This window comes from Schistocerca gregaria, chromosome 1 (assembly GCF_023897955.1).
Source record: "Schistocerca gregaria isolate iqSchGreg1 chromosome 1, iqSchGreg1.2, whole genome shotgun sequence".
Lineage (NCBI taxonomy): Eukaryota > Metazoa > Arthropoda > Insecta > Orthoptera > Acrididae > Schistocerca > Schistocerca gregaria.
This window is the reverse complement of record NC_064920.1, coordinates 714,856,594-714,870,620: the sequence shown is the minus strand read 5'-3', so window position 1 is coordinate 714,870,620 and position 14,027 is coordinate 714,856,594. Positions and strand designations below refer to the sequence as shown.

General features: G+C 46.3%; 1 protein-coding gene across 1 annotated transcript in view; it reads right to left on the bottom strand.

Annotated features, from left to right (window-relative positions):
- The window catches only part of LOC126365976 (lipopolysaccharide-induced tumor necrosis factor-alpha factor homolog), a 52,878-nt gene that overhangs the window by 23,692 nt on the left and 15,159 nt on the right, over nucleotides 1-14,027 (bottom strand). The window contains exon 2 of the mRNA XM_050008784.1: nucleotides 5,802-5,920. Within this exon, the coding sequence (XP_049864741.1) occupies nucleotides 5,802-5,920 (119 nt within the window). The remainder of the gene's footprint in view (nucleotides 1-5,801; nucleotides 5,921-14,027) is intronic.

The following is a 14,027-nucleotide window of genomic DNA, read 5'->3' as shown; positions in this document are numbered from 1 at the left end:
TGTTTATTTCTTTACCGAGCGAGGTAGAGAATTGGTTAGCATACTGGGATCGCATTCGGGAAGACAACGTTTCATATCCGCGTTGGCCATCTGGACTTAGGTTTTACGTGATTTCCCTAAATCGCTCCTTTCTTTAAAAGGGCACGACCGATTTCTGCACCATCCTTGAAACAATCTGAGCTCCTACACCGTCTCTAATGACCTCGATGTCGACGGGACGTTGAATCCTAATCTTCCTTTCTTCTCTATTGCTTCCTTTAAAATAAATGTAACAGGTGAGGACAGCAGACAGCAAAAACAGTGTTGTATTCATGATCACTATGCCAAACAAAACGGGAACTTAAATTTGAGCGAAGTCAGCGCACCCACGTAGCAAAAAGATATTGTCCACATGGGAGTTTAATTTTATTACAGACTTACCAAGCACATACAAACGAGTACTGATGTCAAAAACTATGCAAAATTTTTAAAGTCATATTTAACGCATGAATGATGTTGCTCCATTGGAGAATGTTTAAATATATGAAGTGTATTATATAAATATTTAAATGTGTGAACTATCTGCAATTTTAAATATGTATAGTAATCACTTTCATCTGTATGCTTATGAATTAAGTTGTGCAATTTTGTAGGCATATGCTGTTTTTGTGTACAATATGTCCAACAAAACTACAGAATATTTAAATGCAGCGCAGTACTCTCAGCCAGCGAGGAACGCGGGAGAACGGCACTATTGTTAGAGAAACACGTGTTGTGTGACATGGTGGCGACAAATGCTCTAAGGTGTTTCTCTGAAACTTGTTTTCAGGGTACCGAGGAAGGTGACCTGTGGATTTCTATTCGGAAGGACGGCGGTTGAAACATCTGTAGGGCCACCCAGATTCAGTTTTATCCTGATTTCCTCCCACCGCTTTAGATGAATACGAAGCTGCTTACTGTGTAATGGAATGGCCGATGTCGATCCCTCTCCTTGTTCAGCCCGGCTTTGTATCCCGTCTCTAATGACCTCGTCGTCGACTAGAACCGAAATAGGCACTTCTCAGAGTCAACTGCGAAGACTGTAAATCTAAAGCTCGAGGTAATGACAAGAACCAAAGAAGTCATGTTGTCGACACACTGTCAAACACATAAATGGGTCGTTCAAGAAACTCACAAAGGCGGCGAAGCAAAAACGCAAGAAATACAGGGAATGCGACTACTGTGGAAGCACCAGACCCCAAACACGGCAGTGCCAAATTCACTCTACCAGACGTAATAGTGACCTCTGTCGATAAAATCACAAATAATGGCACTGAAATACGAAAACTAGAAAGTGGAGAACTTCACAGTTACAGCTGCGTACAAACTTCCAGGAAAAGAAATCACTTTCTTACCGCTAAAAACTTTAACAACCAAAATGCCAAATCCGCAGTAGGAGATTTCAACTGCCACAACATGAACTGGGGCTACAACGGAACAAATGAGAACGGTCACCTGCTGGAGGTGTGAGCGTGACCCAAAACTTCTCTACTCCTTTACATGTAAAATATGGTTCAAATGGCTCTGAGCACTATGGGACTTAACATCTGAGGTCATCATTCCCCTAGAACTTACAACTAGTTAAACCTAACTAACCTAAGGACATCACACACATCCATGCCCGAGTCAAGATTCGAACCTGCGACCGTAGTGGTCGCACGGTTCCAGACTGAAGCCCCTAGAACCGCTCGGTCACAGCGGCCGGCTGTGTAAAATACGGTAGCGTGGCTACAACGCTGCTATATTAAAATGGTATAGCAGCCCATTCCTCGAACCCAGCACATATCAATTGGGATACAGGTGTATGCCACAGTTAAGGCCACTGCAGTGCCCTTCTGCAGAAGATTTAAGTTAAGGAAGACCAAATGAATATTACTAGGCATTTGTAAAAATATTGCAAACAATCTCAAGACAACATATACCACGCGGTTGCATACAGCAGTTCACTCCAGGACTCTCACATGGATCTAAGAAGCTCCTTGCTAAGTATGATAAATTATATCAGAAGAAGCCTTTCCATGAAGAAACAGTAATATGCAGTACAGCACTGCTGGAAATCCTAAGTGAAGCGAGGCTCAGTAGATGAATTGAGACTCCGCAAAAGATGGACATGACAAACAGGAGCAAAATAGCCTGGAATGTTATTAAAAAGCTCAGCGGTGATCCAGAAAGGCTCCAGACTGCTTTTGGCCCTCCAACTGCCCTCGAATGAAAAGTTCAATGCAAAACGGCAAAAACTAAAAATCAACTGGATCATGTAAATGGAAAACCCACACTTTCTCTGTGCCTTTCACTACGAAAGAACTCAACCAGGGCTTCAGTACTATGAAAAACGGTAAAGCGGCTGGGGTGGATCATATGTGCACGGAGCAGATAAAACACTTTTTGACCTGGGCGCCAAAATGTGTATCCTGCAGCTCTTCAACCATTGTCACAAAACTAACAATATCCACAAGACGTGGGGAAAGGCAAGGATAGAGGCGTTGCTGAAGCATCGAAAGAAAGCATGGTCTTGTCTCATTTCTTTGTCACCTGCACAAATTGCGTGAGAGGCTCATTTTCAACAGCATGGCAGACTCTATCGAACTTAAATGTATCCCTCAAGAAGCTGCTTTTAGGCCCGGCAAACTATGCACTATCCGATTTCTGTACCTGACAGAACACACAGAAGAAATGTGCGAAAGTAAACAGATTTTTGGGCTAGCATTGATCGACCTTACCTCTGCATACAGTGTAGTGAGCCGTCGGTTGCTCTTCCATACAATCAACAAAGAACTGAAAGATTGCCATTTTGTCGAGATCATTGAGACTCCATTCTAAATTCTCGATGGAAAGAAGACCTGATAGGAAAACCAAGGAGATGGGCTGTCCCAGGGAAGCGTTCTGGTGCCCTTCATTTTTAACCTTTACACTAATGGCGAGCAGCAGGCCGAGGTGGCCGAGCGGTTCTAGGCGCTACAGTCGGGAACCGCGCGACCGCTACGGCCGCAGGTTCGAATCCTGCCTCGGGCATGGATGTGTGTGATGTCCTTAGGTTAGTTAGGTTTAAGTAGTTCTAAGTTCTAGGGGACTGATGACCTCAGAAGTTAAGTACCATAGTGCTCAGAGCCATTTGAACCATTTTGAACCAATTGTCAACCGGTACCAAATCATACTAAGAATTTTCTATATGCGGATGACTTGTCAATCACAGCTCAGGGGAAGACTTCCGAGGAGGTAGCGCAGAAAATGGAGAAAGCACAGAGTCTTATCAGAATACTATCAAAGTAACTCCCTTAAACCGAATCAAATGGTTCAAATAGCTCTTAGCACTATGGGACTTCCCTCCGCTGATCGACTCGCTGCGGCTCGCACCGTTGACCGTTAACGCCACTAGCCCATCGCCATGCCGAGAAGTAGGAATGGAGGAAGAGGCAAGATTGCTGCTGCTGTTGAGCTCCTGCTAAACACAATCGGGAGCAACGGTTGCGGCAACAAGAAGAAAAAGCGGAAGCCTGTGGCACAATTACAGTGCTATAAGTGTCAAAAGCTTGGACACATAGCCAAAGAATGCGGCGGCGTGGTTGCGTGTATCAAGTGCGGGAAACCGCACGACACGCGCAACTGCACAAAACCAAGAGGTACTGCAGCGCTGTGCGTAAACTGCGGTGGCTCGCACGCCGCAAACGCGCGCAGCTGCAGTTACCTGAAGACGTGGAAGCAGCGGAAGTCGGCCACCACGCACGAAGAGGTGGCCCAAGAAGAAGAAATGGTGGTCACCCCGCCCCCCTGCCTTAGTAAGGGAAGTGGGCCGCGCCACCAAGACGACGTTGACGCCTTCCGCCAAGCAATGCGGGAAGCCAACGAGGACGCAATCACCGCGCTCAAATCCGCCATGGCGGAGGAGAGAGCGGCCATCAGAGCGCAACTCGAAGAGATTCGCGAGGAGCTATCTCATCTAAGGTGCACCGTGTACCCCGCGGCCTGCATGAAGACGGGCATTTCGGGGGTAGACGCGGCAACACAAACGACCGCCTCCCTGGCCGACGCGGCAACGCAGGTTGCTAGGGAGGTGGTCACACAGTCGGCGAAGACCACCGACAACAAGAAGACGGCCCTCTCGGGAGCAGTCGTCACTCCTGTCTCTGCGGAAACGCAGACGACACGGGAAGTGCCGATGGAGACCGAGGGAGAAGAAGAAGACGAGCCGTTCGAGTGCCTCCCCCTCCCCAACGAGAACTGTGTGAGGGAGGTGCTCACCAAGATCGCCGATTCCCTGCGAGACGGTAGCTACCACCATCATGATCATCCGAACCCTTTCACGGTAGATAACATCCCTCCCCTTCCCCACAAACCTTATGATTTCCAGTGGGGATGCGAACACTTAAACCAGAGGCTGCACGGGAGGGAAATCGTCAGGCGTGGAGATCTGGAGCTCATAAACAAGCACCCAATCTTCACGGACGAGGACTGCTGTAAATACATGACTGAAGAAGCAGTCAAGTACATCCGGACGCAGACGCCGCCAGTGGACTTCTCTCGCCTGAAGAGAATAGAATTCGAGCAGCCAGGAAGCAGTAAGAAGAAGAAGAAGAAGAAGCCGCCGGAATCAGCCGGCAGGTAAGCTGTTACATCCACAGAAACCTGAGGACAGACCAACAGCTTAAACTCCGCTACCTCGGGCCAAGACAGGTCCGTCATTATAGTGAGTGAGTGAGTGAGTGAGAGAGTGGGACTTAACTTCTGAGATCATCAGTCCTCTAGAACTTAGAACTACTTAAACCTAACTAACCTATGGACATCACACACATCCATGCCCGAGGCAGGATTCGAACCTGTGGGCGTACCGGTCGCGCGGTTCCAGAGTGAAGCGCCTAGAACCGCTCGGCCACTCCAGATGGCTAATCCGAATCCTTCGAAGTCTCAAGTAAGCGCTTTCCACCTTCGATCTCGGCAAACAAAGCGGAAGCACAATGCTTTCTTGAATAATACCATACTGGAACATACAGACAACCTAATTTATCTGGGTGTGGCGTTATAAAGTTCCCTGACACGTAGATGATACCACTGTGAAAATAAACATTAGAATATGGCTTCCAGTAACAATAATTTGCGGAAACTCGTAAACAGCAAATGGGGAGCAAAACCTACTATCGAGAAACCACTTCCCAAGCGCTATCCTTCCCTACCGCTGGATATGCCTGCCCTGCATGGACTGGATCTACCCATGCGAAGAAAGTCGACATAAACCTTACTAAAGCATGTCTAATCACAACAGGATGTATGAAAAGCGGACCCGCACCAAAGCTTTGCTAAGCTTCTGGTCTTGCGAGTCTCAGCTGCTGAAGAACACCTCAAGAAATCACAGAGAGGCTCAGACGAACCATCGATGATCTACATCCTGCTCTTTGGCACTGAGAGCGAGCCTGTACGACTAAGCTCTCGTAAAACCGTATAGTGCCTGGCGTCTCCCACACCAACTGGGAAACTTGGAGGACGCTGAACCGCATAAGAAAAGGCGTGGCTCCGGTGAAAACAAAAGTGATCAAATGGTGTCATGGTAACGTGGATGACGACAAGTGTGATTATGACGCTGTGCAAGACATGGAAGAACACCTCCCCCCCCCCCCCCTCCCCTCCCTGACCTGTCCCTAAAGGTGCAATTGTAACGGATTGGACAAGAAGCCCTGAACATGGCCTAACACTGGGTTGAAAAACTATTATTGGGTTCCGGGTGGAAAAAGGAAAGTAAACATTAAGCAGTATCTTTCTTTTACCGCAGGATACTTGCAACGTATACGTACACACTGGCTGTTGAACGTTGGCAATACTGGGCGGAGGTGCAGGCTGAGGCTGTGGCTCGGCGTATGGCGGCGGCTGGTCGGAAGGAGTCTTCTTCTGCTCTTCTTCTCCGTCGTCCCGCCTGAAACAGACGGCAGTTGACGTAACTGCATTTCGCTCTATCTACGTCCTGTACAGTTTTCGGTTCTCAAATGCGACCTCTTCTATCGCAAGTTGTCGGCAGTCGTCCACTGGCAGAACAGTCAAACTTTTTCTGTTCGTTGTTTCGTGTTGGAGACCGACAGTCTGATCAACAGGGACAGTGGCTTCGCTCTCAGTGATACATGGGACAAAGAGCTCAGCCACCTGGCTGGACACCCCAGTGGAATAATAACTGTTGTTTCGCTGGAAGAGCTTAAGATCTCAACAAAGATTACGATTCACATACCGGTATTAAACCTACACATAGTTTCAGTCCGGTATACACCTTCATCAATCTCTACATGGTGATCCATTGATAGGGACTGGGCCAAATGTTACACGAAATGAGCATCAAACGAGAAAACTACAAAGAACGAAACCTGTCTAGCTTCAAGGGGGAAACCAGATGGCGCTATGGTTGGCCCGCTAGATGGCGCTGCCATAGGTCAAAATGATATCAACTGCGTTTTTTAAAAAAATAGAAACCCCCATTTTTATAATATATTCGTGTAGTACGTAAATAAATATGAATGTTTTAGTTGGACCACTTTTCTCGCTTTGTGATAGATGCCCCTGTAATAGTCACAAACGTATAAGTACATGTTATCACGTAACATTCCGACAGTGCGGACGGTATTGCTTCGTGATACATTACCCGTGTTAAAATGGACCGTTTACCAATTCCGGAAAAGGTCGATATCGTATTGTTGTAAGGCTATTGTGATCAAAATGCCCGACGGGCGTGTGCTATGTATGCTGCTCGGTATCCTGGACGACATCATCCAAATTCTCGGACCGTTCGCCGGATAGTTACGTTATTTAAGGAAACAGAAGTGTTCAGCCACATGTGAAATGTCAACCACGACGTGCAACAAATGATGATGCCCAAGTAGGTGTTTTAGCTGCTGTCGCGGCTAATCCTCACATCAGTAGCAGACAAATTGCTCGATAATCAGGAATCTCAAAAACATCGGTGTTGAGAATGTTGCATCAACATCGATTGCACCCGCACCATATTTCTATGCACCAGGAATTGCATAGCGACGACTTTGAATGTCGTTTACCGTTCTGCCACTGGGCACAAGATAAGTTAGGAGACGATAACAGATTTTTTGCACGCCTTCTATTTATCAGCGAAGCGTCATTCACGAACAGCGGTAACGTAAACCGGCATAATATGCACTGCTGGGCAACGGAAAATCCTCGATGGCTGCGACAAGTGGAACATCAGCGACCTTGACGGGTTAATGTATGTTGCGACATTATGGGAGAAAGGACAATTGGCCCCCATTTTATCGATGGCAATCTAAATGGTGCCTTGCATGCTGATTTCCTACGTAATGGTCTACCGATGGTACTACAAGATGTTTCACTGCATGACAGAATGACGATGTACTTCCAACATGATGGATGTGCGGCACATAGCTCGCGTTCGGTTGAAGCGGTATTGAACAGCATATTTCATGACAGGTGGATTGGTCGTCGATTTCTTTCTGTGAAGAAAGTTGAAGGATATTTGCTATCGTGATCCACCGACAACGCCTGACAACATGCGTCAGCGCATTGTCAATGCATATGCTAACATTACGGAAGGCGAACTACTCGTTGTTGAGAGGAATGTCGTTACACGTATTGCCAAATGCATTGAGGTTGACAGAAATGATTTTGAGCATGTATTGCATTAATGTGGTATTTACAGGTAATCACGTTGTAACAGGATGCGTCCTCAGAAATGATAAGCTCACAAAGATACTTTATCACATGGGAACAACCGAAATAAAATGTTCGAACGTACCTACTTTCTGTATTTTAATTTAAAAATCCTACGTTAGCAACTGTTTGTTTAAAATTGTGAGCCATATGTTTGTGACTATTACAGCGCCATCTATTGCAAAGCGAAAAAAGTGGTCCAACTAAAACATTCATATTTCTTTACGTACTACACGAATATGTAATAAAAAACGGGGGTTCTTATTTTTTAAAAAATGCAGTTGATATCCGTTTGAGCTATGACAGCGCCATCTAGCGGTCCTACCAAAACGCCCTCTGGTTTCCCCCTTCAAGCTAGACAAGTTTCGTTCTGTGTAGTGTTTCCGTTTGACGCTTATTTCGTGAGATATTTGGCCCGGTCGCGATCAATGGACCACCCTGTATATTCCTCAAGTCGCTTTTTCTCTGGGAAAGAAGGTACTTCGTGTAGCATTATCATCTTACGTTCACGGGCATTTCGGGAGATATATATAGGACGAAGCAATATATTGGCTGACTCTTCCAGAAAACTTGCTCTCGGAATTTTAACAGAAAATTACACCGCGATGCACAACGCCTCTCCTGGAGCGTCTGCCACTAGAGTTGGGCGAGCACTTCCTTCCTGCTTAACACGAATCTGTGAGGAAACGCACTGCTCTTCTTTCGATCTTCTCTATTTCCTCTATCAGTTCTCTCTGGTACAGATCCCAGACTGATGAGCAATACTCAAGTTTCGCGGAAACAAGGGATTTTGTGAGCTACCTCTTTCGATCTTGGACTACACTATATGTGTACTGTCATCCGCCTTTCCTACGATTAGTTTTAGGTGGCCGAAGCACTTCAGATCGCACCGGACGCGTACTTCTTGATATTTAATGTATGTGACTGCTACGAGTGATTGTTAGAAATTGTGTAATCAAACAATAACCAGTCTTCCTACGTATTTATGCGCAAGACGTTCAAATGGTCCAAATGGCTCTGAGCTCTATGGGACTTAACATCTGAGGTCATCAGTCCCCTATAACTTACAACTAGTTAAACCTAACTAACCTAAGGACATCACACACATCCATGCCCGAGACAGGATCCGAACCTGCGACCGTAGCAGTCGCGCGGTTCCGGACTGAGCGCCTAGAACCGCTAGACCACCGCGGCCGGCACGCGCAATACGTTACATTTGTTATAGTAATGAAGATTAAATGCCTATTCCTGTTGCAAGAATTCCACTGATAGTGTTCCTGCGTTTCGCTACAGCTTTTTATCTTAGCGAAAACATCATACGGGAACAGTCTCAAGAAGCTTCCGTCTTCATCCGCTAGTCGATTTGTAAATTATATATTATGAACAGTGACGACCCTTTAACGCTCTTTTGGGATACGCCTCAGGTAACTTGTTAAGTCAGAAGACTTTCCTCCGTTACAGAATGAAATGCTGCATCCTATTTGCTACGAGTTGTTCAGTCAAAAACGCGTTTAGCTATTCCTCATGCTAGCAGTTTGTTCACATGGCGTCAATGCTGAACTGCATCAAGCACCTTCCGGAAGTCAAGGAACACACCATCGAACTGAACGCCAGTATTTACTGCCTTGTCTGTCTCGTGAACGAATAGAGCGAGGCGGGTTTCAAACAGTCATTGTTTACATAATCTATCTTGATTCCACAGACGAAAGTTTTGTCTTCCTGATACACTCCTGGAAATTGAAATAAGAACACCGTGAAATCATTGTCCCAGGAAGGGGAACCTTTATTGACACATTCCTGGGGTCAGATACATCACATGATCACACTGACAGAACCACAGGCACATAGACACAGGCAACAGAGCATGCACAATGTCGGCACCAGTACAGTGTATATCCACCTTTCGCAGCAATGCAGGCTGCTATTCTCCCATGGAGAAGATCGTAGAGATGCTCGATGTAGTCCTGTGGAACGGCTTGCCATGCCATTTCCACCTGGCGCCTCAGTTGGACCAGCGTTCGTGCTGGACGTGCAGACCGCGTGAGACGACGCTTCATCCAGTCCCAAACATGCTCAATGGGGGACAGATCCGGAGATCTTGCTGGCCAGGGTAGTTGACTTACACCTTCTAGAGCACGTTGGGTGGCACGGGATACATGCGGACGTGAATTGTCCTGCTGGAACAGCAAGTTCCCTTGCCGGTCTAGGAATGGTAGAACGATGGGTTCGATGACGGTTTGGATGTACCGTGCACTATTCAGTGTCCCCTCGACGATCACCAGAGGTGTACGGCCAGTGTAGGAGATCGCTCCCCACACCATGATGCCGGGTGTTGGCCCTGTGTGCCTCGGTCGTATGCAGTCCTGATTGTGGCGCTCATCTGCACGGCGCCAAACACGCATACGACCATCATTGGCACCAAGGAAGAAGCGACTCTCATCGCTGAAGACGACACGTCTCCATTCGTCCCTCCATTCACCCCTGTCGCGACACCACTGGAGGCGGGCTGCACGATGTTGGGGCGTGAGCGGAAGACGGCCTAACGGTGTGCGGGACCGTAGCCCAGCTTCATGGAGACGGTTGCGAATGGTCCTCGCCGATACCCCAGGAGCAACAGTGTCCCTAATTTGCTGGGAAGTGGCGGTGCGGTCCCCTACAGCACTGCGTAGGATCCTACGGTCTTGGCGTGCATCTGTGCGTCTCTGCGGTCCGGTCCCAGGTCGACGGGCACGTGCACCTTCCGCCGACCACTGGCGACAACATCGATGTACTGTGGAGACCTCGCGCCCCACGTGTTGAGCAATTCGGCGGTACGTCCACCCGGCCTCCCGCATGCCCACTATACGCCCTCGCTCAAAGTCCGTCAACTGCACATACGGTTCACGTCCACGCTTCGCGGCATGCTACCAGTGTTGAAGACTGCGATGGAGCTCCGTATGCCACGGCAAACTGGCTGACACTGACGGCGGCGGTGCACAAATGCTGCGCACCTAGCGCCATTCGACGGCCAACACCGCGGTTCCTGGTGTGTCCGCTGTGCCGTGCGTGTGATCATTGCTTGTACAGCCCTCTCGCAGTGTCCGGAGCAAGAATGGTGGGTCTGACACACCGGTGTCAATGTGTTCTTTTTTCCATTTCCAGGAGTGTATGTCACACCATGCGAGCACAACAATTCTACAACAGACCTCTCTCAGAGCTATAGGCTTGAAATCGTGTGCGTCTTTATGACGATCCTCCCTGGAAACGGGAATGACCTAGGGGTGCTTCGTTCCTCCAGAGAACTATCGTATCGATGCGAGCAGAGGAGTGCGTTCCTTCGCCTACTCTATTTAGAATCAATAGGTATCCCATAAAGTGTAATGGCGTTAACTGTAGCGAGCGATTTTAACTGATTATCTAAACAAGGCCCCGGGAGTAGACAACATTCCATTAGAACAGCCTTGGAAGAGCCAGTCCTGACAAAACTCTACCATCTGGTGAGCAATATGTATGAGACAGGCGAAATACTCTCAGACTTCAAGAACAATATAATAATTCCGATCCCAAAGAAAGCAGGTGTTGACAGACGTGAAAATTACCGAACTATCACTTTAATAAGCCACAGCTGCAAAATACTAATGCGAATTCTTTACAGACGAATGGTAAAACTGGTAGAAGCCGACCTCGGGGAAGATCAGTTTGGATTCCGTAGAAATATTGGAACACGTGAGGCAATACAGACCTTACGACTTATCTGAGAAGAAAGATTAAACTACATTTCTAGCATTTGTAGACTTAGAGAAAGCTTTTGACAATGTTGCCTGGAATACTCTCTTTCAAATTCTAAAGGTGGCAGGGGTAAAATACAGGGAGCGAAAGGCTATCTACACTTTGTACAGAAACCACATGGCAGTTATAAGAGTCGAGGGGCATGAAAGGGAAGCAGTGGTTGGGAAGGGAGTGAGACAGGGTTGTAGCCTCTCCCTGATGTTATTCAATCTGTATGTTGAGCAACCAGTAAAGGAAACAAAAAAATCGGAGTAGGTATTAAAATCCATGGAGATGAAATAAAAACTTTGAGGTTCGCCAATGACTTTGTAATTCTATCAGAGACAGCAAAGGGCTTGGAAGAGCAGTTGAACGGAATGGACAGTGTCTTGAAAGGAGGATATAAGATGAACATCAACAAAAGCAAAACGAGGATAATGAAATGTAGTCGAATTAAGTTGGGTGATGCTGAGGGAATTAGATTAGGAAATGAGGCACTTAAAGTAGTAAATGAGTTTTGCTAGTTGGGGAGCAAAATAACTGATGATGGTCTAAGTAGAGAAGATATAATATGCAGACTGGCAATGGCAAGGAAAGCGTTACCGAAGAAGAGAAATTTGTTAACATCGAGTATAGATTTAAGTTTAAGGAAGTCTTTTCTGGACGTATTTGTATGGAAGTGAAAAATGGACGATAAATAGTTTGAACAAGAAGAGACTAGAAGCTTTCGAAATGTGGTGCTACAGAAGAATGCTGAAGATTAGATGGGTAGATCACGTAACTAATGAGGAAGTATTGAATAGAATTGGGGAGAACAGGAGTATGTGGAACAACTTGACAAAAAGAAAGGACCTGTTAGTAGGACATGTTCTGAGGCATCATGGGATCAAAAATTAAGTGTTGGAGGGCAGCGTGGAGGGGAAAAAATCGTAAAGGGAGACCAAGGGATGAATACACTAAGCAAATTCAGAAGGATGTGGGTTGCAGTAAGTACTGGGAGATGAAGAAGGTTGCACAGGTAAGGGTAGCATGAAGAACTGCATCAAACCAGTCTCAGGACTGAAGACCACAACAACAAGACCACAACAACAACAACATTTACCGCGTTGTCGCTTATCTCAAGAAATGTCATTTTGGCGTTCATGAGACGACTGAAAGATGGAATAGCCGACCAGGGTGGCCGAGTGGTTCTAGGCGCTACGATCTGGAACCGCGCGACAGCTACGGTCGCAGTTTCGAATCCTGCCTCGGGCATGGATGTGTGTGGTGTCCTTAGGTTAGTTAGGTTTAAGCAGTTCTAAGTTCTAAGTTCTAAGGGACTGATGACCTTAGATGTGCAGTCCCATAGTGCTCAGAGCCATTTGAGCCAAGCCAACTAACAAGACGTAAACAGATTCTTCAGTTGGTATTATTCGGCCAGACACAGACACATCTTGGAATCGATTTTTTTCTGTAGCAGATAATTCTATGTAGAAGTTGTAAATAGCAAAAATACATTTCACATATGTAGAGATGCGCAAAACTCTAACTTGAACTGAAAAACACATTAGGTTCACATGGTGTGGAAGTAGAACAAGTTTTGATGGCAACAAACTTGGTCATTTATCTTATTTGTAAAAATAACTGACTCCCCATAATTTCACGTCCAGTAGGCCTTGGACTTGAATCCTGCAGGAACAGTTTTACACATTTTCCTCTTTACATCATTTTTCGGCATTTTCCGTTGTTTCTGCGGTTAGAGATCACTGCATAAGCATCTGGTATTCGAGTTTGGCGTCCGGGTACGTTCATCAGCCAGAAAAGGCGATTTTGGACGTTTTCTGACGCATTAGTCGTTTATAGACTTTTTAATAATGGAAGTGCTTTGTTATTTCTGCTTTCAGAAACTGCGCCCAAGGTCCGCAAGTTGAAGCTCATTTATAAGACCTCTCAATTTTAGTCATTTTCTTATCTTCACTTTAATTATTTATTGAAGCTGACGCAATATACGTGACTGTCATTTTTTTTCTCTAGAGGACCAGCAACTAGAAAGAGGTTACTTTAATTGACATATCTGCACACGATACGCCACGTCTTTTACGCACAGATAGAGAACCGCAAGCAGAATCTAGATCTCGTGAACAAACTCATTTATTCTGCTACGCACAGGCAACCTTCCATCATAACAACTATTCACATTCTCAAACCATGAGAATCATGTACCTAGTCATACACTGAAGGGCCAAATAAAGTGGTATAAGGATGCGTATTCAAATGCACAGATATGTAAACAGACAGAATACGACGCTGCGGTCAGCAACGCCTGTATGAGACAAGTGTCTGGCGCAGTTGTTAGATCGGTTACTGCTGCTAAAATGGCAGGATCTTTTTCCGGCCGCAGTGCTGTCGGAGATTTGATGTTTTACCTGATTCCTGATATTCAAGGTACACTCCTGAAATGATCGTAAGGGAAAATCCATAATTCATCGCTACTTCGGAGATACTGTGTCCCATCGCTCGTGTGCCGACTATAACACCACGCTCAAACTCATCAAGATTTAAGTGAGTTTGAACGTGGTGTTATAGTCGGCGCACGAGCGATGGGACACAGT